The 26,677-nt window shown below is 40.2% G+C and overlaps 2 protein-coding genes across 9 annotated transcripts; both read right to left on the reverse strand.

Annotated features, from left to right (window-relative positions):
* Positions 1-1,183: 1,183 nt before the first annotated feature.
* Positions 1,184-8,030, reverse strand: Crebzf (CREB/ATF bZIP transcription factor). Of its 8 annotated transcripts, none has more exons than XM_027407638.2 (4): positions 6,729-8,030; positions 6,436-6,513; positions 5,334-5,402; positions 1,184-3,600 (listed from the first exon to the last, which is right to left on the reverse strand). In XM_027407638.2, exons 1-2 carry the CDS (start codon positions 7,796-7,798, stop codon positions 6,498-6,500), a joined length of 1,086 nt encoding a protein of 361 aa, XP_027263439.1. In that variant the 5' UTR covers positions 7,799-8,030; the 3' UTR covers positions 1,184-3,600; positions 5,334-5,402; positions 6,436-6,497. The 8 variants fall into 8 exon arrangements, with proteins under 8 accessions (XP_027263439.1, XP_035298290.1, XP_027263440.1 ...); XM_035442399.1 differs by adding an exon at positions 6,083-6,197 and having other exon boundaries at positions 1,184-5,402; XM_027407639.2 differs by having other exon boundaries at positions 6,083-6,513.
* A 15,231-nt stretch (positions 8,031-23,261) lies between these two features.
* Positions 23,262-24,374, reverse strand: Ccdc89 (coiled-coil domain containing 89). The gene has a single exon (XM_027407947.2). It carries the CDS (start codon positions 24,372-24,374, stop codon positions 23,262-23,264), a length of 1,113 nt encoding a protein of 370 aa, XP_027263748.1.
* Positions 24,375-26,677: the final 2,303 nt, after the last annotated feature.

Genomic DNA, 26,677 nt, shown 5'->3' on the forward strand with positions numbered 1-26,677 from the left:
GTTTGGTCTATAGCACAAGAAGAAAAAATGACTACATAGCAATTAAGAATAAAGTCCTCATGAAGCCAAACAGGAAGGGGAATTTTTTTTTTTTCCTTTTAAATACAGCATGTTACTTTACTTTTCTCTGTTCAGGCTGTTTCCATGGGGGTCACTCATCTTCCTCACAAAGGGTCAATCCCAGCCAACAGGTTTTAGAAAGTCACCTTTTTAAGTTTTGACCTATTATGGGATAGTTTTCTAGATTCTCAGGCTTGAGTTTTCTTTTTCCCCATGTATAATGCTGAGCAAGTTAACATATAATTTAGTACCTTCCTGAGTAACCCCACTCACAGCCTACTGCTCCTATTTTTGCTTTCTGATGTATGATCATGGAGTTATTTCCCTAGATCATTTGTTTCTGGAGCAATCCACTGTCTTCTTCGCAAGTATTTCATAGTCTTCTTTTTTAAACTACGACTAATTGTGGCATCCAAATAAACACTGTCCAATTTCTGTAATGACAAATACCTGCACTATTAATATTAGCCACTGGCTGATATACATAGCTTCTAAGGTCATGAGCTGTGGATACAGAGCCTCAGTAATGCACATTATATCAATTCTCCTTGAAGCAGTTAGTCACCACAGAAGAGTGTAGCAATGTCTACAACCATGCTAAATATGGTTTCATTTCTAAATACATCTTAACTATTCCTTCTAAATAGTATGACTTGTTGATTTAGAAAAGGTGGCTTTGAATGTGAAATAGGCTTCTGTCTAAAGAAAAAAATGCCCAGGTATACCTAGCGATTGGGAGGAAAAGGCAGGGCCTTTGTCCCAAGTTTGAGAATAGCTTGATGTACGTTGTGATTTCTAGTCCATTTGCAACACCCTTGTCTCTATCAACAACAAAAAATTAGAATTCAAGTGAAATTTAGCACAGGTTTTGGAAGGCAAAGATGATTTTGTTCTTTCAAAGAACACATAAAATGTACTCTATTCAAATTTTTTAAAAAGATTTACTTAATACGTTATGTCTGCACACCAGAAGAGGGTACAAATCTAATTGATGGTTGTGTGCCACCACGTAGTTGCTGGGACTTGAACTCAGGACCTCTAGAAAAGCAACCAGTGCTCTTAACCTCTGAGCCATCTTTCCAGCCATAAAAGGTTTCCTTTATCTTCCCCTGAGATAATCATGTTTTTTTTTTTTTTTGCTTCCTTTCTAAAAAGAGTTCCCAACTTCTAGTATGCTTTACTTTTACAACTGCAATGAGAAAATATATTTTGTACATAATTGCCCATTATAAGGAATATTAGCAAAAGTAAAGGCTTACTGATAGAAAACCGTCCACCTATAATCTCACTTCTAATGCATAATTCAATTGATCAAATATAATTATTAAATTAGATTCCTTAGATATATACAGATGGTATAATCAACTTCAGGTAACTCAAAATCCAGTGATAGACCCATGTTGTTTGAGAAGTACAAACTGTTCACTATGCTTGTAATGGTCGCAGGACCTTACTCCCAACACTCCAGCTATATGTTAAACTGTTTCTATCACAAAAAGAGGATTCCTGGACTCTTGTCTCTGCTACATAGTCAAATCCTCTTTTTAAACTAGTAGAAATGGGCAACTAAGAAATAAATGCTTAGTCTACTGCCACAAGTCTACAAAAACCTGTTCACAAGGCTTTTAATGTTTAATGTTACTGTAACATTAAAACCTAAGGAAATTTAGCCTTTTGTGGCTCAGACCTAGGAACAATGCCTCAGTGAGGAAAATGGTTAAAATTTCAGTCCAGTTAAAGTAGACAAACCATTAAAAATATTTAAAATTTTTAAATCTTCTCTGTCCAGGCACATGGCTTTAAAATGTTCATTGTATATAAGAAATATGTGTGTACATGTTTGTATTAAAGTCCAAACTCAGTTAAGAGCCAGAAGGGTCTAAAAATTTGACCTCAGCAGGATGATACAAAACTTGGAAACACTTTCGGGCTATAAAATTCAAATTTTTGACTGACAGAATTATACAGTGCTCCAAACATAATCTGTGACTAGATCTATAAATTAGTTCTTAACATAAACAAAATATTTTCAGATAGTAAATTTAAGTCAACAAAAATTATACAGAATATTGTAAAACAGGGTAACTGGTTAAATATTGAGCTCACACATGCTGGTATTTTAAATTCAAATATATGAAAAATTCTGTAGTGGCCATGATGGAAGGCATTTTTAATCTCTAAGTAAATAAAAGGTGAAGATGAGGAGTGCTGACCCAGGAACACAATAAAAATACTAAGGTGGGTCTTACAACTTAGAATCAACTTAGAATCAACATAGAAAAAGGGAGAAAACACAAATATTACCTACTATACTTTGAAGAATCTGTTTTATTTGTTACAAAAATTAACTCATCTGTGAGCACACTTGATCTCTACTTTCAAAATACCTCAACCAGATAACTGAGTGTTATTAAGGTACACATTATTAGTGAATTATCCACATCTTGATTCCAAAGTAGCAGTATTTAAACCTTTGGATGTGGATCAGCTGCACTATAGGAATCGGTTACTTTAAATATAAGCCTGTGGGAATTCTCTTTACTTTTTGACTTTATGGACTCTGAGCACATAGATGAATATCAGAGGACTTGAATGAATTTTGAGTAATAACACTACTTCCTATCAACTCCCTCTTCTATCTGCATATTTCCCAAGTGAGCCAAAAAATATGACTTAGTCTAGAGCAGATGAAAAATGTATTAGCATAATCCAACAATAATGAAAAAATGATTGGGTTCTGAGTGGTTTTTTTTTACTTGAAATATGAAATAAGCCATCATCATCCAAAATATGAAGGTCCTTACAAAACACTACAGAAATTTTAACAGAACAGTAGAAACTGTCATTCATCAGAAACCTCAAAACATTCAAACATGATCAAGTACTCAGAATGTCCAACATGCCATATCTGAGATTGCACACAAGCTCATACCCTAAATTGCAATACCACCCACACATTATCATAATCACTTTTTAAAAATATACAATCAATACATCTATTTAAAAACACTACTCTTTAAGTTGAGGACTTTATTCTACTCAGCAATGTGTCTGTCTTCCAAAGCAGCTCTTTACATTCCATAAATGAAAACTCGTAAGTTGTGTGATCACTGCCAACCTATTTATGTAACTCTAACCCACTAAATCTAATTCCACAGAATGTGTTTATTATGTAAAAATCTAATGTTTCTTGATAAAACACTATAATTCTCTTCTCCAATGGTTACATATTTTCAAAAAAAAATATGCAATAAATTTAGTGTTACTGCCATGAAAGGAAAAGGTGTAATTTTGTTCCAAAATTAACTTAGTCTCATGGATTTCTATTAAGTCTTTCAAGCATTCCAGAGAATCTTTTCATATCTCCATTTCTGGAAAGTGTAATCAGTATAGAAGTAATTTGGGAACTTGGAAATGGCATTCATGTTTTGCAGCAGATGCCAAATTTTTGACCGACATGGCTCCCACAATTACTGTTACCATCAGTCCAGTCAGTTAACAGGTTGTAGGAAAAGATTCGTTTTTGCAGATACTGCTAAGCTGTTTAAAGAGAAGAGAAAGAGATTAATTTAGCGAGTATAAAATGCACAGATATTTAAAATATTTTGAATACTTTGTGGATATATCAGAGGAGTGACTACATTTTTAACAAACATGTACTTTTTAGTTAAGCCTGATTAAAAAGGATAAAACATAAGTCACTATTATAGAACTACTACAACAATATGTGTTAATTAATGTATGAATATGGACTACCATAGGAAGACAGGTATTAAAAAGCTACATCTTTAGGTTTTCTATCATTTTTACCACACAGGTACAAATCAGGAATAAAACCTGAAATAATTCCCCAAATGCTAAATTGTTCTCAACCATCACATTAAATACATTCAAACCTGAAATCTATTTTATATTCCAGAACTCTCTATCTAAATACTAATTATTTACAACACAATTTCTAAAAATAGTAAGACAACAGTTTTACATTAATCATAACTTTTTTAATTAACAAGTAGTGAACAGGACACTTTAAGAATACTGTTTACTACACACTGAAATAAACAACTGTTGTTGATTGAGAAACCCAAACATTTACAATAAAATGTGCTTACACATAAATATGATAAAATCTATTTCAAGCCCCTGATAGGTCCTAAATACATGCAGTTACCATGTAAAAACAAGACCATGAGTTGATGCAAAAAAAAAGAAAAATGACAAAAATCACTGTCACCATAACTAGAAAAGAAACAATGAAATGAAAACAGAAAAGACAGTTAATAAAACATACAGAACCTAACAAAGCAGATTTAAAATTAGGCCATTCTAATCTTGCCACTGTCAAGAGCTCTTAATTCTCCAAACTGTCATTTATAAAATGACATTCTAAAAGTCTGTACTTGGAATTTCAAAACATCCCAATCCAGAAACTGGTTCTCCCCAAGCCCACACCTCAAATGCAGGAGAAAAGCACAGATGTTAAGAAAATATTCCATGGAAATGGTATACTTTTTTGGAAATCAAGCTTACTGCTTCCAGAACCTTTTGACTAAAGACCACAGTCTGTATTACCAACAATCATTTTTCCTATTTTTATCCACTACTTTCCAATGTCATATTAAAGATGAATAAATTCTTTGAGCCCATAACTGAAAGATCAACAAACCTGATTTTATTATGACACCATTTTTTGTCATCGTACTGCACAAAATTATATACAAAGAAATATATACAAAAATGTTCAAGTATTAAATTTCAATTCAAGGCTTCTGTTTCAAAAGCTACATTTAACATATTTCAGAAAGAGCACAAATTAGTCATTTCAAATAATTTTCCAACTACTTTTGGTTTCTATATATGTATATTATATATATATATATATATATATATTTCAGTAGGCACTAAAATCCATGCAGCTGCATTGTGGGGACTTGTTCCTGCCCTTGAAGAAGCAGGTCCATCACTCCAAGTTGTGAGAGTTTGGCTACTACCCATTCATGCTCAAGTGCAGTGGATAACTTTACAAAATGTGATATACTGAAAACCAGAGACTAATTTAGGTCTCAAATCATATTATCTAGCAACAAAACATTTACAGTTAGTTGTGCAAGAACAAGATTCCATTTCCATAACCAAGTAACAAAATAAGACATCTTACGTGTAAGATAACTTACATCTTTGGACTGCTGGAAAATACTTAATTATGAACATTTTAAAAATAAAAGACAGCAGAAGCCCTGATATTACCTCTTTTTCCTTATTTCTTATACTACCTTTTAAAATAAAGCAGGAAATGTGGCCAGCAGCTGGTCCCGTCTCTTCTGCCCCAACAGCTGTATCCACTTTAGCACAAAGAAAAACAAGGATGCTAAATACGTATATCCTTTATCAAACAGTGATGTTTCACAAAGAATTTAATGTCTCTTGCACTTCAAGACATCATAACACAGATTTAGACAAGTGGACAATAAACAGTATTTCAAGGGAAGAATATTTTCCATCTTTGGAAAACAGCCTCAGTCATATCATTAAGTGGCCAGAACTATTTAATTTTAAAAAGGCAAAAGTTTTAGAAATATGGAAAATAAGATTCTTTGTGAAGCCTCACTTTACATGTTTTCATTCACTTTTCACAACCTTCAATATCTAATCATACACAAATTTAGCCTAAATTTTAATACAACAAAAATAAATGCTTTCAACAATTTCTTCATACTTAATTACTGTGCTGGTCCTCAAACATTTCATTAATCATTCTTCCTCTAATTAAAACACAGAAATCTGATGGGTATGTTAACTTCCAAGTTTTCAAGTGATGAAATATTGGGATCTTATATAGATTGTATTTATTTTCTACTGAAAATTAGAAGGCATTCTTAAGTATTTTAAGAGATTTTTCATCTCCAGAAAAATACCCACATTTGTGCATGCCTCAAATACTTATTGTCAACCTCTGAAAAGTTGCTACAATTGGAATTCCAATTTGCACCTTGTACAACTCGGAACTTCCATTCAACTTCACCTGTTTCACTGTCTCCAAACTGTATCTCTATTAGCAGGTTTCAGTGTACAGTTGGAACCGATGTCATCCAAGGCCATGTCCACACTGGGGACAGAAGAGCTAGGTACACGCAACTCTGAACAAGGGGACACATTTAACAGCTAGTTCAACCAAAAGCAATTTAAGTACATTATTGACCAGCACAAGTCTGTTTCCAGGGTGGACAGGGCCCAAATTAAGATTCCCCTCCCACCTTTCAAAAAGAAAAAAGAAACAAAAAAATATATCACACACACACACAAATTGAGATGTTGCCCATTAAAAGTAGACTAAGCAGCAGAGCATGAGCGTTACGTGAAGAGATGGATCCTTACCAGGTTGTGAGGCGGGAACGACTGTTCTGTAACCCCTACAACGGAGCCTGGCAGGAAGGAAATCACCTAAAAAAGAAACTGTCAGAGAGATTTAATAGTCACAGGTTATCATTAGGAGTTGGTTACAGTGTCACATTCATGCTTTTAGCTAAACACTTAATAGATTTAATATTACTTTTTTTTTTCCGCCTCTGAAATGTGTCCGGTGAAGATGTCCCACTAAAGGTGTTTTACATGGTGTAAGGGAGTAGAAAGGGGTAAACGCGGATAAAGAGCAGATTACTTGACCCTACATTTTAAGAGACGACGACGCCTTCCGAGCGCACGCCGAGCAGAACTCCACCGACACCTTATCCTTGTCCACATGGAGACACACTCCTCCCGCCGCGTCGTCCTCTTCCAGCAGCTCCGGCGGCTGCTTCCCCACCGGCAGGGCGTAGTCATGGTCACCGGCGGGCGAGTCTCTGAAGAGCGAGGTGGTCAGCCGCAGTCCCACGCCGCTCAGCCGGCTCAGCAGGCGAGCCAGTCCCGTCTCGTTGGCCAGGACAGCCCGTAGGTAGCGACTCTCCTCCTGCAGTGCTTGCACGCGTTTGCCCAGCTCCCGATTCTCGGCCCGCAGCTCCTGGTTCTCGGCGGCCAGTCCCCGGACTCGACTCTCCAGCCCCATCACGTACTCCTTCTTCTTGAGCCGATTAAGACGGGCAGCGGCCGCCGCCGCCTTCCGGGGACTCTTGGTCGCCGCTGGGTTGTTGTCGTTGGTGCCACCGCCTCCTCCCGGGGACTTTCTCCGCCTCTTTTCCGCGCTGCCGCGGTCACCGCCGCTGCTGCTGCAGCCCCCGATGCCGTTCAGCAGCCTCTGCAGCAAGTCAGAAAAGCGCTGCATCTCGGCAGCCGCGCTCTCGTCGTCGTCGTCCCCCCTCAACAGGCCGCCGCTATCCGAGCCTCCGCCGGACGAGGACAGGGGCCCGGGCGAGCTGAGCCCGGGCTCCAGGTGCCAGTCCGGTTGCCGAGGGTCCAGCAGATCGGCCAGTTCCAGCCCAGAGAGAAAGTCCATGTCCTCCGGCTCTTCCTTGGGGACCATGGCGATTGCGTCCTCCTCTTCCTCCTCCATCTTCACTGGCGAGGGCGCGGGCGCGCGCACGGCCACGCTGCCGCGGCTCCCCCTCCGGGCCTCCTCCGGCTCGCCCCCGTCGCCGCGCCGCGGCTCGCGGCCAGACGATCCGGACCTTGACGTCTCCGCCCCCGCGGCGGCCGCAGTCGGGTCCCCGGGCGGCGCGCGCGTGGCGGCCGGCTCCCGGCTATCGCGGTGGCTCGACGAATCGCGACCCGAGGCTGCCAGCAGCTTGGTCAGGCTGTGCCTCATGGAGCCGGGCGGCGGGCCCGGGTAGGCCGCAGCCCCTCAGACCCCGGGCCCCCCGCGGGCACAGCCACGGCGCGGAACGAACCGCAGGCACCGGGGAAGGTCTGAGTGGCCTCCCGCGGCCGCCCAACCCCCCGCACGAGGCGGGGGGACGGCCGTGGAAGCGAGAAGCGGCGACACCCGCGAGGACCGGGCCGCGCCACCCAGACAGCGGCCTGGCCGGAAGTTACTCGCTCTCCCTACCCCGCCCACCAGCAGCGCGCTCCTCCAGCCAGGATATCGCGAGATTCCGGGTGCTTTCGAGGGGCAGTAATTCTAGCTTTGCGATGATGTCATAGTAACAGCGGCAAAAACAATGAAAACCTACGATTACACTCCCTCATTCATCAGTACTAACTACTACCCAGTATCAGACTCGAAAATCCGACGCTTGACCTCTAGACATATATGACATACATATATATATATATATATATATATATATATATTATATATATATATATATATGGATTTGTGAACACTTGGCTGTTTCTCCCTCAATTGCAAGCAAAACAAACCTGAGGAAATAGCCACCACTAAAACAAAAGACTATCCTTCCTAATCTAGTGTTACCAACCTCAAAGTAATTTATGTGCTGTTCTCTAACTCTCTTAGAAGTCCTTAGTCTCAGATAATCTTTCATACTACTACCACGGCTATTACGATTATTATTTTATTAACATCATTATTTGTTTTTTTGCAACGCGATCACTTCCAGCATTAGCTGGTCTGCTGGGATTGGGTGTCTTGTATAATAGTCTCTTGTTTTGCGGTTTGTCTTGTGCTTGTTCTTTTGTATTTGTTTTTTGTTTTCTTCATTTCTCAAGCTATAGCAATTCCTTCCCCCTTATCTGCTTTTTAAAATGCTGGCTTTTTGAAAATACCAAGTCAGCTGTCTTGAAGAAAACACCACATTCTGAATCTGTGGTTCTGGGTTGTTTATGCTATTTCTCCAGTGCATAACGGATTTGAGACCTGAAGCGTTTACAATATAATGAAATGCTACACCATAGCTCATGTTTTCCAAAGAAAAGCCGATGACAGTACAGCTGAATTCGAGAGAGGAGGAGAGTGGAGAATAGGGCTGCAATGAATCATACAAGTTATTTTAATTAAGCTCAAAATAAATTAGGCTTCCTGGCAGTGTACACACACACACACACACACACACACAGAGGCATGTTATCTTCTAGGGGTCTTGGTCAGGCTGTACTCTGCTAATTAAATTAAAAGCAGGAACAACTCAAACATAGCAGGCAGCAATAAGTAAATTTAATTAAAAATTAAGTACACACACAGGGATTGGTAGTGTTAAATGTTCTCGGTGGCCTAGGATCTGCCCCGGCACCTCATTTCGAACTGACAGACTGATCAATTTATGGAAAGGAGGAGGAGCTGACAGGGCCACAGCTTCAGGTAAACATGTTCTGGACCAGCTTCCAACGGTCAGCTAGAAGGTGTGGAGGGGAAGCTGCTGGCCTGAGAAAAAGCAGGTCATGCCTTTGTCACAGGTTAGAGTGGAGAAGAAGCCCGAAGCTAACAAACTTTATTATTATGTGTTGTTCCTTTTCTTGTCTGTGTACCTATCGGGTTGCTTCTACTTCCTGGTTCCTTAAAAACACACTCTACTTGATCACATATAAAGTACTATGAAGGCAAAATACCTGTCACTCAAAGAGAGTAAGAGATGGTTTACTCTTGTGCTGAATAGACCTTGGCCCAGGGACATGTGATTCAGGATGCCCCAAATTGTTGTGTGATATTTTGATCGAACTCTGATGGTCCCAGGACTGCCAATAAAATTTGCTTTGAATCATAGGGCAGAGTTAGCTACTGGATGACCAGAATTAATCATAGAGGTTTTGGAAGACTGAAGACAGACAGGAAGCAGTAGGTTCTTGGTCTTTTTGGATCAAGGAACGAGAGAGGAGAGGAGAGAGAGAGAGAGAGAGAGAGAGAGAGAGAGAGAGAGAAGAGAAGAGAGAGAGAGAGAGGCAGTCACTAATAGTTTCTCCATCGCTTCTCTAATCATTTAGGTTCTTACCACAATATCTGACTCCTGGGTTTTTAATTGGTGAAGAATAATTAGAAAACATGCTTTACTGAATGACACAGTCCAATTTGGAAATAGTTTCATGAAGCTCTTAAAAATGCTATAGAAGAACAGAAAGTCTTAAGGCATTTTCAAATACAAATACACTCTGATATCTTTCCAAACAAATAAAAGACCTCCATGTCCTTTTATCCTCCTCAGTAGGAAGGGTTTGAAAATGCAGAACAGTACACATACAGATCAAGGAGGCCTACACTCTGGCTTGCCTTCAACACAGATGTCATGGAACTGGAAATGTCATCCCCATTTAACTATATAATTTTGTCTGAATCAAAACTCAACCTCATTGTTTTATTATGTTTTTACTATATTATAAAATTCTGGTTTACATATATATGATTTAAATATGTGTGTGTGATTTAAAAGTTTCACCTATAGAATGATTTCTGTGACTGCCACAGTCAGCAGAGTAACAATCCATGGTGGGATGGGGGGAGAAGGTAATTTAGTTTAACATGACTCAATAGCCAGTGTTGATTCAAACTTCAAGAGTGTGATCATGAGTGGTTTATTTTAGGCATATTTAAGCACAGCACAATTTGATTTAAAAAATTGTGATGATAATTAACTGTGTGTGCACAACAAAGCTTAAAATTCTCTGCCAAGTACATGTGACATCTTCCAAAAACATGGTTTCTGTAGATTGACATAAAACATCTTCCAGAAAGATGGGTTTTATGGATTAACTGAGAAAAGCATGTCAAAATAAGGGTGTCAACCACACAAATAGTGTAAAGGTCGCCAGACTATTAACCACAACTGCTCCCAGCCTTCTGGGTGGAAAACAGGTTATGTATCTCTCTGAAGATACACTCTGTGTGTTTGACCATGACTCCAGCATTGGTAACATAAGTATGCTGGCTTTTCTATGGCAGATAATCAGATCATAGCTAGCAGAGAATACAGCTGAGTCGTGGCTGGATACAGGAGAAAAATCATTATGGATCAATCTTTTTCTAGTCCTAGGGATGAATGCAGGTCTTTGTGTATGTTAAGCAAATGATCTACCACTGAGCTACAACCAGGTCGGTTTGACTTCTTGGTATTTAAACTCTGTCCTTTTTCAACTTGCCTGATTCAAGTTCCAAATTTCTTTTACCCCAAAACAGCACTTCTCCCCATTTTTCTCAATGCCACTTGTTGGGAACCATGTTGATTGTCCTGTCCAAAATACATATTTTAGACAGGTGTCTGCTTGTCTTCGATATCACTATTTCTCCACCCACCTCACCACGCCCTGCATCTTTTCAGGAAACAGTAGTCATTTTCTGAAGATTCAGCATTCTTGGGATATTTTTGAAGTGTTGCTTTGCTATGTGAGCTGCATGACATTTGGGATAACATAACACTTCCTGGCCCTGTTTTCCATGATGTTATACCTAACTATGATAGTCAATAGCCGTGCTATAAAATTCTCCATGAACTTCTTCCATCACTTCTCCTTTTCCATCACCCTCGATCCCTTCTCTTTTCATCTCTCCTCCCAGAATCTCCCTATGTAGCCCAGCCTGGAATGAACTCAAACTTGTGATAGCCTTGCTTTTACCTCCTAAATCTGAGTCTTGGGGCTGAGACACCATGCCCAATTGATTAATCTTTCTTTAGAATTAAATTACTTCACTAGAAGTTGTAAGGTAATGGTTTTTTAAATGTTTTTTTTAATTTTTTATCCTATGTGGAATTCTGCTATTGAACACTACTTTCTCTCATCGCAGGTGGGTTGTTTTATTACTTTGAAATACAGGGAACAGAGAAGTAGAATAAATATCCATTCAACTATCTTTAACAGAAAATTTTCAGAGTAATGCTTTTGAGATCAATAATTATTGTTTTATTCATCTCGCCTTTGTTATTGATTCACTTGTTTCTTTCCTCCCTTTTTAGGGAGGAATCCACAATGGATTCATATTTTTAAAAATATTCTGTATGTTCACTCAATATTATCATTTTGATACTCAAATTACTCTTTGGCCATTGAAATCCCCTCCAACTTACATCTCCAGTTTTTGACAGAGCAGCACTGGCATTTGTTTTGTTTTGTTTTGTTTTTACTATAACTCTAGTTTTTCTAGTCCAAATACATAGTCATCCTTTCTTCCAAGAAAACATATTAAGTAGAAATAGCTTTTAGGGGGTCACAAAAATGGCCTTAGGGATGTTCATAGTGCTGAGTTGCCTTTTCTTTCAGTCATTCAATTGACCAAGCTAAGAAAAAAGTATTGGTGAAAGAAAGATATCACGGATTTTGAATATCACCTATTTGAACTTAGGACTGAACTGTTTTTATTTAACTTCTTTAAAACTTGCCTTCAAACACTAAACATTTTGTTCCTTAGTAACATTAACATAGTTTTGCTTTAACAAAATTTATGTAATTATTTTAGTATAATGACATTACAACTAACATTTAGTACTAATGAATACAGTTTACAAAAATTTCTTTGCAGTCCTATTTCCATTAGAATATGTTCCATTAAGAACGTTTATTTAGGTTCTTATAGCCCAGGCTAGAGAAAGACAGCCACAAGCCTACCCAGTGCCATGAGGCAGATGCCATTATGATGAGCAAATATATGGTGGGGAAACAGGAGACAGAGAGTAGTAGACTGGTTCATGTGCTGTGGCAAGAGGCAGAACTGAAGAAGCAAAGTTGGTAAGGAACAGGCTGATGTGGGTGGCCTGCTTGCCACCCAGGGCTATGGTGATGTCCAGGCTTGGGTTGCTGCTGAGGGCCATGTTTGTGTCAGTGGTCCTATCCCAGCCCCGGTCTCAGTTTACCCCAGTGGCCAGTGTTCCCACTAACGGCCACATGGATGCCCTGGGGTCTGGGCCACCACCTATGGTCATGTTGGTGTCCAAAGGCCTAGAGTCTGAGTCTGGGTTTCAGTTACCACTAAAGACTGAGCGAATACTGGGAATCAGGACCACCATCTGAAGCGATGTTGGTATCAGAGGACTGTACCACTGCTGGGCCCATGCTGCTCTGAGCCGCCTGTTTCTACCTGAAGCCATGGTGACATCCTGGGCCAGGCTACTGCTAAGGACTTATCTGTGTCTGTTTTCCTACCACCAATGGGGGCTGTGTTGATATCCATGGCCCATGTTACCACCAAAAGCCACATAGATGCCTGGGGTCTAGGTCTGGGCAACCACCTGAGGCCATGTTGGTATCTGAGGGCTGTGCCACTGCTGGGGCTATGCTGATCTGAGTGGCCTGCTTGCCACCCAGAGCCATGATGTCAGGGCCTGAGCTGCAGCCAACGGCAGTGTCTGGGTCCCTGGCCCTACTGCAGGGGTCTGTCTTAATGTTCATGGCTCCTGATGCCATCAAAAACTATGCAGACGCCCAGGGTCTGGGCTGCCACCTTTGTCCAGGTTGGTGTCCAAAGGCCGTGCTGCCACTGGGGCCATGGCAATCTGAATGGCCTGCACTGCCACCTGGGGCCATAGTGACACCTGGGCCCGAGCTTCTGCCAAAGGCTATGTCTGGGTCCATGGTCCTACTGTGGCCTGTGTTGCCACCAACAACCACATGCATGACTGGGGTCTGGCCTGCTGACAGGGCCATGCCAACCAGAGTGGCCTCTGCTGTCACCTGGGGGCATGGTGTCATCTGGCCTGGGCTGCTACCAAGGGCCATGTCTGGTTCCATGGTCCTACAGTAGCCAGGGTCTGATTTGATGTCCATGGCTCTTGTTACCACTGAGAGCCATGCAGATACCTGAGGTTTGGTCAGCCACCTGAGACCATATTGGTGTCCTAGGGCCATGATTCCTGAGGGGACATACTGATCTGGGTGGCCATGGTAACATCTAGGCCCATATTGCTGCCAAGGACTATGTCTGGGTCCTTGGTCCTTCTGCAGCTGGGGCCTGTGCTGAGCACTATGGCCCAAGATACCACAGGGACCATAGGAACTATAAGTGTTAAAAATCCAAGGGCTGCACAGACTGGGAAAAGACATTCACCAACCCCACATCTGACAGAAGGCTGACCTCCAAAATATACAAAGAACTCAAGAAGCTATTCTCGAAAACACCAAACAATCCAATTAAAAATGGGGTACAGAACTAAATAGACAATTCTCAATAGAGGAATCTAAAATGACTGAAAGACACATAAGAAAGTGTTCAACATCCTTAGCCATCAGGGAAATGCAAATCAAAACAACTCTGAGATACCATCTTACTCCTGTCAGAATGGCTAAAATCAAAAATACCAGTGACAGTTTATGCTGGAGAGGATGTGGAGAAAGAGGAACACTCCTCCACTGCTGGTGGGAGTGCCAACTTGTACAGCCACTTTGGAAATCTGTATGGTAACTACTCAAGAAAATGGGAATGAGTCTACCACAAGATCCAGCAATTCTACTCCTAGGCATATACCCAAAAGAAGCATATTCATATAACAAGGACATCTGTTCAACCATGTTCATAGCAGCATTATTTGTAATAGCCAGAAACTGGAAGCAGCCTAGATGCCCCTCAACCAAAGAATGGATAGAGAAAATGTGGTACATTTACACAATGGAGTACTACTCAGCAGAAAAAAAAACAATGGAATCTTGAAATTTGCAGGAAAATGGATGGAACTCGAAGAAACCATTCTGAGCGAGGTAACCCAATCACAAAAAGACAAACATGATATGTACTCACTCATATGTGGACCTGCTTTATGATATATAGTAGTGACCGTGCTTTATCAGAGCTGTTTTTAATGATTTTGCTCAGAATGGTTTCCTTCCAGATGATGATTGAGGAGCTAATTTAAAAAAAAAAATGGTGCCAGGTACCACAAGAGTAACAGAATTGCGCTGTTTTCTGGGATTTTGCTTTTTTACTTGTTTTTTTTTTTTTTTTTTTAAGTGGAGTGTGCTGGATGTCTCTACAATTTTGTTCAAATGACTGCAGAATCTGGAAAAGTTGTTGCTGCTATTGATGCATAACATATTGCTATTATTGGTCATATATATATATATATATATATGTACATATATAATTTGAATTTTTGGAAACTTTAGCTGTGCTGTCAACTTTGGAAAAAAGTATCCCAGTTTACCATGTTGAGTTGGCATAGTACAGAAATTAACAGCCATATTGGTCTAGAAATGTTGAACTTAATTTTTTTCCATTTGTACAGGGGTAATGCACTGTATTAATATGTAAGGTCTTATCTACATGAGTTTGATTACAAAAACTAATAAAGTATTGTCTAAATAAAAAAATAATAAAAAAATCGAAGGGCTGTGATGAGCTGCCACCACCCTATGCTGGCCCTGAAAGAGCTGGCCCTGCCCCTCTCTGGTCATTGGAGCAGAAGAGCTGGCCTCACCCTTCATGAGATGGCTGGCCCCACTCTCAGGAGAGATGGCTCCATCCTTCACCACTGGTATGGGAAAGCTGGACCATGGTGTATAAGAGCTGGCTCTGCCTCTTGCCTGAAGGTCCTAGTGGTCCAGACTGACTGAATCAGCTACCACCAAGACCCCACATCCAGGGTTTTGAGTTGACCCACCCCAGCATCTACCCCATCCATGACCTGCTGGAGTGCATGAATGGATGAGTCTTGAGGAACAATAGCCATAAGATCTCCATGACTCAGGGTAATGGTGGCATGTCTGGGAGGAATTTTGATGAGGGTCCAGTGTTGATGGTGTACCAGAGGCCAGAGGCCTTGAACCAGACCAACAACTCATTACAATGAACATTTACAAGTAAAAGGTAGTGGACAAAAAGCATACTGCAGAATAAACAGCAGTTCCCAGTGCCATTAAGACAAATGAAGAGGTGTTGGAAAGACAGTAAAGATGGAGGAGGTTTTTTTTTTTTAATTAATAGTTTTTAAAAATTTCTTTCAGGGGAAGCTATGGGGGTGAAGAGCAGATATGGAGGGACTGGGAAATGATTGGGGTTGGGAGTGCATGATATGAAATTTCCAAAGAACCAATAAAAATTATGTTTAAAAAGAACATTCATTTAAAATGATATTTCTAAAGTTGTTAGAAATTTTACATATGGTTATACTATGTAAAATTCATGACAGGTTCTGTTCATACCGCTATCACTCAAGATTTTAGTTTTCTGGTTTTCTCTCCATCCAGACATACATTCTTTAAGATCATTTGCTAAAAAGCAGGATTGAATGAAGGCAATCAGTCAACCCTTCCACTCACTGCTCTATCCCATGGGCTAATTTGTTGATCAGAGATCTTAGTTTCCAGTGGCTGTAGGAACATCTGAGCAGGGTGGAAAAGAGAGAGTGAGTTAAGAATGAAGGCTCAGAATTCTGATGAGGACCAACACAATTACCAATGTGAGTATAACTCGATCAATCTGACTAGAGAATATCATCCGAATCTGATGCAACCTCTCACCCCATAGCTTTGGCTGGAATGAGTATAGGGAAGATGGTTTCCTTACCCAGAAACAGAAGGGCCTGGGATGGCTTCTAACAGTTGCATATTTTCTTCTCTTAGATCAGTGTTTCTCAGTCTGTGAATCATGACCCCTTTGAGGGTCAAACAACCCTTTCACAAGAGTCACATATCAGATATCCTACATAGCAGACATTTACATTATTATTCATAACAATAGCAAAATTACAATTATGAAGTAGCAACAAGAATAAATTTATGGTTGGGGTCACTATAACACGAGGAACTGTATTTAAGGGTCACAGAGTTAGGAAGGTTGGGAGCCACTGTCTCAGACAATTACTAGACATTCTGCTTCTAGGATATTACTTAATCTGCTTCTGTGAAAAACTTCCCCTGATTTCTCCTAAATTAGGTTAGGAGACTGTATGTGTTTTCTATTCAGCCCATTCTTGAGCATTTTTCTGCTGGAAGCAAATTCAATGAGAATAAGGCCTATTTGCGTTCTATCCTAGCACTTAGCATAGTGCCTGGCCTAGAATAGATTACAAAAGCAATCTATTAAATAAATAAAATGTATTGAATATATTAAATAAGATTGAAAGACTATAAAGGTTTGCTTTACCCTGCCTCTACTATCATTCCTCTGCTAGCGCAAAAGCAAAAACCAGTGCCCAAAGTCTAGTAGAAGAGCACATGAGAAAACACACTACCTAAAATCCAAGGTTATAACAGAAGACATACTTAAAAACACATATAAAGCCACCTGAATTTTGTCAAAGATGCCAAAAATATACATTAGATAAAAGATAACCTCTTCTGAAAAAATGGTGCTGGAAAAAAATCTGGATGTCTACACGTAAAATAATGAAATTAAATTCTTATTCCTCACTGTGTATAAAAATCAACTTAGAATGGATCAAAAGTCTTAAAGCAAAACTTGAAACTCTGAAACCGTTAGAGAGGAAATGTTCCAAGATCTAGACAAGGCCTTTCTGAATAGGACCCCAATTGTTCAGGAAATGATGCTAACAATTGGTAAGTGGGATCACATGAAATTAAAAAGGGTCTGCTCAACAAAGGAAACAATTGTGTAAACAGACACCCTACAGAAATGGAGGGAAATCTGTTAGCTATACATCTGACCTATGATTAACAACTAGACTATATGCAGAACTCATAAAGCTAAAAACATGAACTCAAACAACTCACTCAATAAACAGGTTAATGAAACAGACAGTGGGCATTCAAAAAGGTGAAGTTAAAATGGCCAATAAACATATAAAACTATGTTCAGTCTTAGAGTCATCAGAGAAACACAAAGTAAAAATACACTGAAATTGTACTTCCTTCTCATCAGAAAGGCAGGCATTAAAATAGCATCAAATGCTGGTAATGATGTGAACAACAGGGGACCCGTATACACTGCCAGTGGGGATGTACTTGAGTCCACCCACCATGGAAACTTGCAAAGGGGTTCCTCACAAAACTTATAGATCTACCTTGTGAACCAACCATTCCTGTGCATTTACCAAAGGACTCCAAGTAAGTCTATTACAGAAATATTTTCACATCTATGCTTATTGAAGCACAGTTCACAACAACTAAGGTATAGATCCAATCAGAGTGCCCATAAGTATAAGAATGAATAAAAAGTAACTTTTAGACAGAATGAAATTTTTTTTATTTATGTGTGTGCATGTGTGCGTATACTCTCGAGCACGTGTGTGTGTGTGTGTGTGTGTGTGTGTGTGTGTGTGTGTGTGTGTGTGTGTGTGTGTGTGTCTGTGTGTCTGTGTGTCTGTGTGTCCGTGTTGACACAGGGTTTCTCTATGTAACTTCCCTGGTTATCCTGGTAGATCAGGGTGGCCTTGAACTCACAGAGATCCGACTGTCTCTGCCTCCCGAATTCTAGGATTAAAGGTGCACACCACCACTGCCTAGCCAGGATGGAATTTTTTTAAGCCATAAAGAACAACAAAATTATGTCATACAGGGAAATGGAAATAACTGGGGGTAATCATATTCAGCAAAGTAAGTTAGTCTCAGGAAGATAAATATTACATGTTTTTGCTCATTTGTTATTTCTAGATTTTATACAACACATAAATTCAGAGACATACATACATATCTTACAAACATACATGTGACATAAAAGTAGATGTGAAACTGTCTAGGAGAACAAAGGGTACCAACCGAAGTAGAGGTGGGGAGATGGGAAATATGCTCAAAGAATACTATATCCCTGAATAAAAATAGTTTTTGTAATATAACATGTACAATGGATATACACCAATGAAAATAAATACATAAAATCTAAGATTTAAAAAATGTGAAAATCCATGAGAAAAGGTAAAAATACTCCAATCTTTAAATTTAAGAGAGAAATGCTAGATATTAGGAGGCAATTGTGACTTTCCATATGCTACTGAACATTTGTGAGAGTTGCAACTTCCAGCTGAATGACCTGACCCAGATATGTCAGGCCATGCTTGGCTTGCTCCAAAATAGATCTTGCCTGCCTAGTTAAGAGAGAGAATTCCTCAGGCTTTAAATAATTTACACAAAAATGAAGCCTACTGGAAATTCAGCAGACATGCAGAAGATTCTTTATTTTGAACGTTATTATCTTTTGAATAGGTAAGGTGCTGTGTGTTTCAAAAACTAAATGACATAAAAAATATTGTCCCTATTGAGAAGTTTCATTCCAAACCTTATTTCTGACAACTTCGTTCCCTATGTCCCACAACACCCCTAACAACCACTTTCATTAATATTTTTCAGTCTTCACTTGTATATATGGAAATAAATTTTATTCATAGTCTCCTATCCTCTTCTCCCCAGGACACAGGAAATAGTACATATTATATTGTCTCTCCTTTTTGCATAGATACTGAAGATACTTATATAATAGAGAACAAACTGACTCTCCATGGTTGTACTAAATTACCTACAGCTCTTTAATGCTGTGAACTATTTCTAGTCTGCTATCAGAATGATCTAATGAGTACATAATCTTGTGTTAGCTTTCCATCACTGTAACAAATACTGACAGCCGACTGATAAGGGGAAGATGTTTATTTTGGCCTATAGTTTTATAGTTTTAGTCCATGATTAATTAGCCCCCTTGCTTTGGTGCATGGCAGGGTATTATGTTTGGAACAGACAGCAAAGCTAGACCACCCACCTCATTGTCAGAGAGCAAAGAAAGAAGAAAGGATCCAGGTCTCACAGTCCTCTGCAGGAGCAAGTCCCCTAAAGACCTTCCATTAATCCCCAAGTCTTAAAGTCTTACCACTTCCCAGTAATGCTCCCTCTGGGAGCACATGGGCTTGTGCACATTTGCTATCCAAACTGTATCAAACCTCCAATATGAAAGAAAAAATTATTTTAGATGAGTACACAAAAGAGTGGATTGGAACATGGATGAGAACAACTTGGCAACAAGCAAAGGCCAGAGTCTCCCAGTGGACCTGGGGAATTGGGGCTTGTGGGATATTATAGTCTATTACATGTGCAGTGAATGACCGGGTAGATTTTTCCAAGGGGAAGTTTTTCTTGATTTGTTTTCCAAGTGGGAAACACTTGGTTCTTGATTTGTTTTTTTCCCAAGTGAGATGCTCATCAGACACTGGAGCTCACCTGTACAGCCCAGGCAGGCCATTAGGCTTAACACGGTTTTTAGCATTTAGAAGATAACATCAGTTTGTTCTTAGGAGAATGGAAAGTAATTGCAAAAGCCTATTCTTAGCCAGTGTTCCACATTCTGAGAAATGTTTTCAAGACTCATGATTGAACTTCTTTAAAAAGTATTCCTTGGGGGCTGGAGAGATGGCTCAGAAGTTAAAGAGCACTAGTTGTTCTTCCAGAGGAGCCAGGTTCAATTCCTAGCACCCACATGGCAGCTCACAACTGTCTGTACCTCCAAGATCTGACTCAAAGACATGCATGCAGGCAGCATACCAATGCACATAAAACAAAGGTTTTTTTTTTTTTTTTAAGAGAGAGAGAGAGAGAAAAGTGCTCTCCTCTGACATGGACTTGGGAATTAAGTGGATATAGTACCAAAGATACTGTTAGTGGCCCATTAAATATTCATGCCACTTCCTTCTAACTCTTCCCATCCCATAACATAGATTACCCTGTTTCCCATTATAGTGGTGGATTCTGATTCATCTGAATCAAACATGGCAGCATGCCCTTTGGAAACGCTTGGCTCAAGTATTTCCAGATGGCTTGGTTTGGGACAGTGGACTCTGGAAGACACACCATCTGTTTGGGTAGCCTAGGTTTTAGGAGAGAAGTCAGAATTATAGTCCTCTTTCCTTGTGGCCTAATAGGTAAAGTCTCAAAATTCTTCTCAGTCTCATAGTGAGAAAGTAAATACATTCATAATTCATAAATTCATCTGGTCAGTGCCGTGACCCAGCCATAAGTACTCCATAGGTATCTTGGTGAAATAGGGTTTGATAGAATAACAGGCATGGGTGCCAGGGTGCCCTTCGAGTCATTAAATACCTTTAAAAAAACTGAAATAGAATGGAGCTGTGGAGATCTTGATTTTCCACCCATCCCCTTACTAGTAACTAGCCTGAATTCACTTTCACACACCAAAGCAGGGACAGTACTCTGAAAATATTTCAGTTCACCTGTCCATCAATGTTTCTGTTTGCAAATTCTCATAAATCTTTAGAACTAGACTTGTTCCTTCAGGGTATACCAAAGACTTACAATTCTGAATTCTTCTAGAGGTCATGCTTAGTTTTGCAATGAAGCAGACAAACCATTTAATTTTAGGGTTTCCATTCTGCTGCCATTCATTTTAGGGTTACTGCTCATGGGTGTGAAGATTAGGTCTGCTTTAGACTAGTTTCATTACTGTTTTGATTAAAAAAATTTCCCTCTAAAGACAATTGAAATTGGAAAAATGTTTCAATGATAGATATTACTTTATAGAGTAGTGCACTCTTTGCTGATTGCTCATTCTTGAATGGTCCGAGATTAAATACAAAGTGATGGGCACACAGGGAATAACACCTCCCTCTCCTGTGTGTGTGTGTGTGTGTGTGTGTGTGTGTGTGTGTGTGTGTGTATGTATGTGGTGTTTCAAAGGTAGTTTATATACTGGGTAGAAGCATGGATTTTAGAGCCTGAAAGCAGACTTGCTCACTTAATTGGCAATGCCTGCACATGACTATAGAAGCGTGGCACCCTTTGTTCACACATTAATTACATGACAGTGATAATAAGGGTTAAAGCAAGTCAGGGAGTCCCATGGCACCCTGCCCAAAAGCCTTCAGTTTAGATCTCCCTCTGCCTCTCTAGAGCTTTATGGCTTTATAAAAGCCACACCCTCTAGAGTCTCACTGTTCCATCTACAAAATACTGACAATGCATCCTCTCTTGACTTGTCCTAGGGTGAAATTAAAAGTGGTTAACACAATGAGGGATGGAGCGTGGTTAAGAGCACTGGTTGCTCTTGCTAAGGACTCTGGTTCAATTCCCAACACCTACATGGTGGCTCACAACAATCCATGACTCTAGTTCCAGAGAATCTGACAATGCCTTCTAACCCCCTTTGGACATATGGTGCATACGTACATGCAGACAAAGCACTGGAACACAAAACTTACAAAAAGAAAATTTAAGGAAAATCTTTGATACACAACAATCACATATTCCCATTCTTCTGTCCTCATTTATGTGGTGACATTGGCTACATGGTGAATTCAAGGGCAACCTGGGCTAAGTTTCTCTGTCTCAAAAAACAAAACCAAACAAAAACAAGCAAAAAGAAAGCCGTAAGTACTAGCTTTTAAGTATATAAAACTCACTATGTAGCTGTTGGTGTTCTTGTCACCAAATGAATGGGGAAATTTACTATACTATTATCTATCTTACAGGTATTCATAATTGCATATATAAAATGATTAAGTATAGGAGAAATAAGGAAATAAATTATATGTTGGTAATTAACTTGAAGACTTTACTTTGAGAACTTTACATTTAACTGTCATGTTAAGTAACTATTTCTACAAAAATAAATTATTCCTACAAAATCCATAAGTGTATACATATGTATATATACACATTCAGCTTAGACCTTTAAAATGCAAGTTTAATTACAAGAGAATGTATTGACAGAAGCAGAAAACAATATATAAGTTACTGTAAAAACAAACCCAATCTGCTATGACTGCTTACCCTAAATTGAGGTACTTTTGCCTACTAGCACATTGCACAATAAAAAAAGAAACAATTGAGAATGTCAATACAACACATCTAAATCTTACAACACATCTAAATCTTATCTGTCACTAAAAAGAAAACCAAGAAAGTGGAAGTGAGTTAAACGTGCTGGAAATACTAAAATTGATTGACTTAACCAAATTGAATATTAATAGAATATTCAATAGAATGAGTGTAACAGAGCTGGCTTTTATACTTTGGTTAAACAAGTGAGTAATCAAACTGTTGGCTTTCCAAGTAAAAGCAAAACCAGATCAAATCACACTCTTTGCTGGGAATCAGGCTGCTCAGCTACAGTGATAACCACGGTAAGCTTAACTCTCTGCAATGGCTAATGGGGCTATGTTTTCCTTTTTTCAAGACAGCATGTTCATTTTAGGATCCTTGAAATCATAAATCTGAAGCTATAGGAAGATATCTGAGGTTGGAGATGAGTAAGTTATAAGGTAGAAGATACAGATAATCTTAAGAAAATTTCAAAGCCACAGCGGGGACTCTGGTTAATCTTAAATACATTCTAGGTGGTAGAACTGAACATTAATATTAATTTTACAACAGTAACAACAACAACGTCATAGGAGAGTGGTTTTGTACTTAAAAGTATAGTAAATGAATTAACTTTGCTTTTGCCATGATGCTAAGGCACAAATATCTGAAGTATTTACTGGAGGCAACAGGAAGCTGAATTTCCCTTATGGAAAGAGATGGCGGAGTTTAGCATTAAGTTCTCTCTCCTTGCTTAAAAGATCCAGGCTGTGCTTTTTGAAGGCTTCCGATTGAAGACGCAGCTCATCATAAGCCTTTTGGATCCCATCTACCCTGCGCTGAAGCTCGCGGACTCTCAAGTTGCTATCAACGGCCACTGCCTCCTGCTCGAAGCGTTCCAGTGCATGCTTCTTGGCCATGGCTGCTGTCTCCAACTTCTCCTCAAGCTGGCGGATCTCCGCCTGTTTGTTCTGGAGCACCTTGCCCCTCTCCATGGACAGCTGCAGCAGCTCCTCTTTCTCACGTGTGACAGTCTGCAGCCTGGTCTGTAGATCCTGGCTCAGGCTGCTATGCTCCTCCTGGTCCTTCGCCATCTTGTTGGTGGCCTGCCGGTGTAGCTGCTTGAGGCTCTGAAGCTGGCTGAGCAGCTGCTCTGTCTCCTTGGCATGAGCACAGGCCTGCTGGGTCTGCAGACCCAGCAGCTCCTTCTCTCGGGCCTGAGCCTGGCTGGTATCGTGTGCACACCTCAGTTTCAAGACCTCCAGTTCCTCCACCAGGGCCTTGTTGTTTGCAGTGAGTTGCAGTATCTTGGCCTCCTGGTCTTTCAGAGCCTGACTGAAGAGGTTGCTATTCTCCTGCTTCAGCTTCTCATTTTCCTCCTTCAGCTTGAGGTTTGCATTCTTGTGCTCGTCCTTGAAGCGGATCATCATCTCGTGGTTGGCTGCCAGGGTCATAAAGCGATCCTCCAGCTTTTGGACGTGATCACTCTGGACCTTCATCTTCTCTATCTCCTGCATCCTCTTCTCCTCCAGCTCATTGTTGAGCAGTTCCAGGATCTGGCAGCGTTCCAGAGCCTCATCGGATCTGCGTTTCAGGATGCAGATGAGCTGGGATTGCTCTTGGATGCGGGAGCGGAGCATTGCCTTCTCGCCCTTCTCTTCCTCAGAAAGTCCCCTAAGGTTGGCCAAAGCTTCTCTCAGACCATCCATTTCCTTAAATCCCAATTCCTCATCCTGGTTTTGCAAGTTTTCGTTTTGCTTTCCTAGGGACTCATCAGGAGTTGGGTTATCCATCCTAAGCGTCTGCTCGTCCTGAGGCATAGACGCTCGGCCTGAGAGCTGATTTAAGCCTGCCTTTCCCCCTCTGTTTCAAAAGGGCGTTGCTATGGACTCTTGGCACGCTCCAGCAGTTGGTTTTTCTAGTAAGGAGTCCTGTAATTGGTGGGCAGGCCTTCAGAATGTAGTGAGGTAATAGGGGGCGTTCAGAGCCAATCTGGTCAGGCTACACCTTCCTTTTTTGTTTTTAACCAATCACAGCTCTTGGCTCACTGCCACTGTCCAGCCTGTGCAGCCCGAGAAGCCAACCACAGAGTCAGCGTGGAACCTACTCCACAGGATTTCTGATAAGAGTAAACAGAGTAAACTTACAAAGACCCATTCCTCCTCTTTGTCCTGAAAAGAAACTGTTGTGTGTAGAAATGTAGTTGCTGTGAGTGCATACAAAGAGTCTGAACCAAGTGCTTAGCTCAGTTGTTGTAAATGAGATTAGTGTTACTTTGATGCTGTCCTTATGTCCTCAATGGATACCCACGGCAACCTCAGCACTCCTGTTTTTATCTGCTGGGAAGATATATTTACGGAAGGAGACACAATGAACAATACATATCTAATCAAATCAGCAAAGAAAAAAACATAATAATTACACTTGTGCCTCACACACTGGAGAGAAGGCGATAAATACGCTGATCAGAGGCCAATGGGGGGAAAATTAGCTTGTCAGATAAGACTAACATTTTTATACAAAGCTTAAAGGGATTATTAGAGCATTGTGTTAAAAGAGAAATGGACAATTATAATCTAAGTCAAACAGCTGAAAACAGAACCTCACAAATGAACCAACAAATGCAAGTGAAAATTAGACAGTATTTCATCCACCAAAATCAGTAAAAGAAAAAAAAAACAAATTCTCCTTATCATTTATGACTACCCAGGACTTATAAGGGGATGATGAAGGAATCCTTCTATACATTATTGGTGAAAGGCAGTTGAGAGTATCTATGCTAACTAAAAGTACTTCAGCTACATTGTAAACTCGAAATTGCCCTTGTCAGGAGCTCTTTGACAATCATCTGAAAGAAAATGTTTTGTGCATAGCTTTTGCTGTCAGCCTTATATTAAAAAGCTTGAACCTAAATACCCCAAAGCAGCAGCTATTGAGCATCATCATGTATAAAGGAAAATTTTCATGGCACAGGAAATATTTATGTTAGAAAGATAACTGAAGATGGATACAAAATTTGATGTTCAAAATAAAATTAGGTTTGTGAAACTTAGGGAGAGAGAAATAGTTGGCTCTTTATGTAATGAATGACTGTGTTGGTGAGTTAGACTTCATCTATACCTATATGGTGACAAAGAAGTCTACCTGTCCTTGTAACTGTTGGAGGGATGTTTAAATACCTCAGCTCTCACTGGGAACAAAACATGGCCAAGGGGTTGAGATGTTCCCTTTGGTCTCAAATATTAGAGATTATTTTCTAGATCAGTAATTTCTTGTCTATAAATGGATTGCAAGGCTGAAGACTAGGAACTTTCCTAAACTGGATGTTTTAGACCTTAACTTTTTAACTGAAAAAGGCATAAATATTATACATATTAATAGGGTACTGTACAATATTTCATATGTATACATACCTCCAATCAGATTAAATATATTTCATTATGCTTTTGCTTTTATCACTTCTTCCTTCCTTCCTTCCTTCCTTCCTTCCTTCCTTCCTTCCTTCCCTCCTTCCTTCCTTCCTTTCTTCTTCTTTGTGTGAAAAGGGATCTCATATAGCCCAGGCTGGCCTCAATCTACTATGTAGCTAGGCATGACCCTGAACTTCTGATCCTCCTATATCCACCTTTGGAGTGTTGGATTATAGGCAAAAGACCAGATAAGCCACCTAGAGGAAGCAGAAACCAGCCAAGCTGCCTGGAAGAGGTTTAGACCATTTGAGGCACCTGGAAAAGACACTCTCCAACCTGTTAAGCTGCTTGCAGGCTGTGCAGTGTGTGCTCCAGGTTCCCAGCTTTTGTGTTACCCATTCTCCTGTAAGTTAGCCCAATAAATTTCATTGGTTTACCAAGTTGAACTGTGGTGGTATCTGTACTTTGGTTTGTGGTGAGATCCCTTTCTGGAGTAAGGAGATGTGTGTGTTGCATCTCCACACAGAAAGTTTTGTCACACAACAAAGTGAGAATGGATCCCCACCCATAACTAAGGAATTGTTGGCAGTTGACAGCTGGGGGGGGGATGGGGGTAGGGAGCACCGGTTTTCTTCAGAGATGCTACCCTGCCCATACTCTAGCTGATGGCCCTACACCGATTCACAAACTGGCATAACTAACTAAACTGGGTG

Source organism: Cricetulus griseus, chromosome 3 (assembly GCF_003668045.3).
Source record: "Cricetulus griseus strain 17A/GY chromosome 3, alternate assembly CriGri-PICRH-1.0, whole genome shotgun sequence".
Classification (NCBI taxonomy): Eukaryota; Metazoa; Chordata; class Mammalia; order Rodentia; family Cricetidae; genus Cricetulus; species Cricetulus griseus.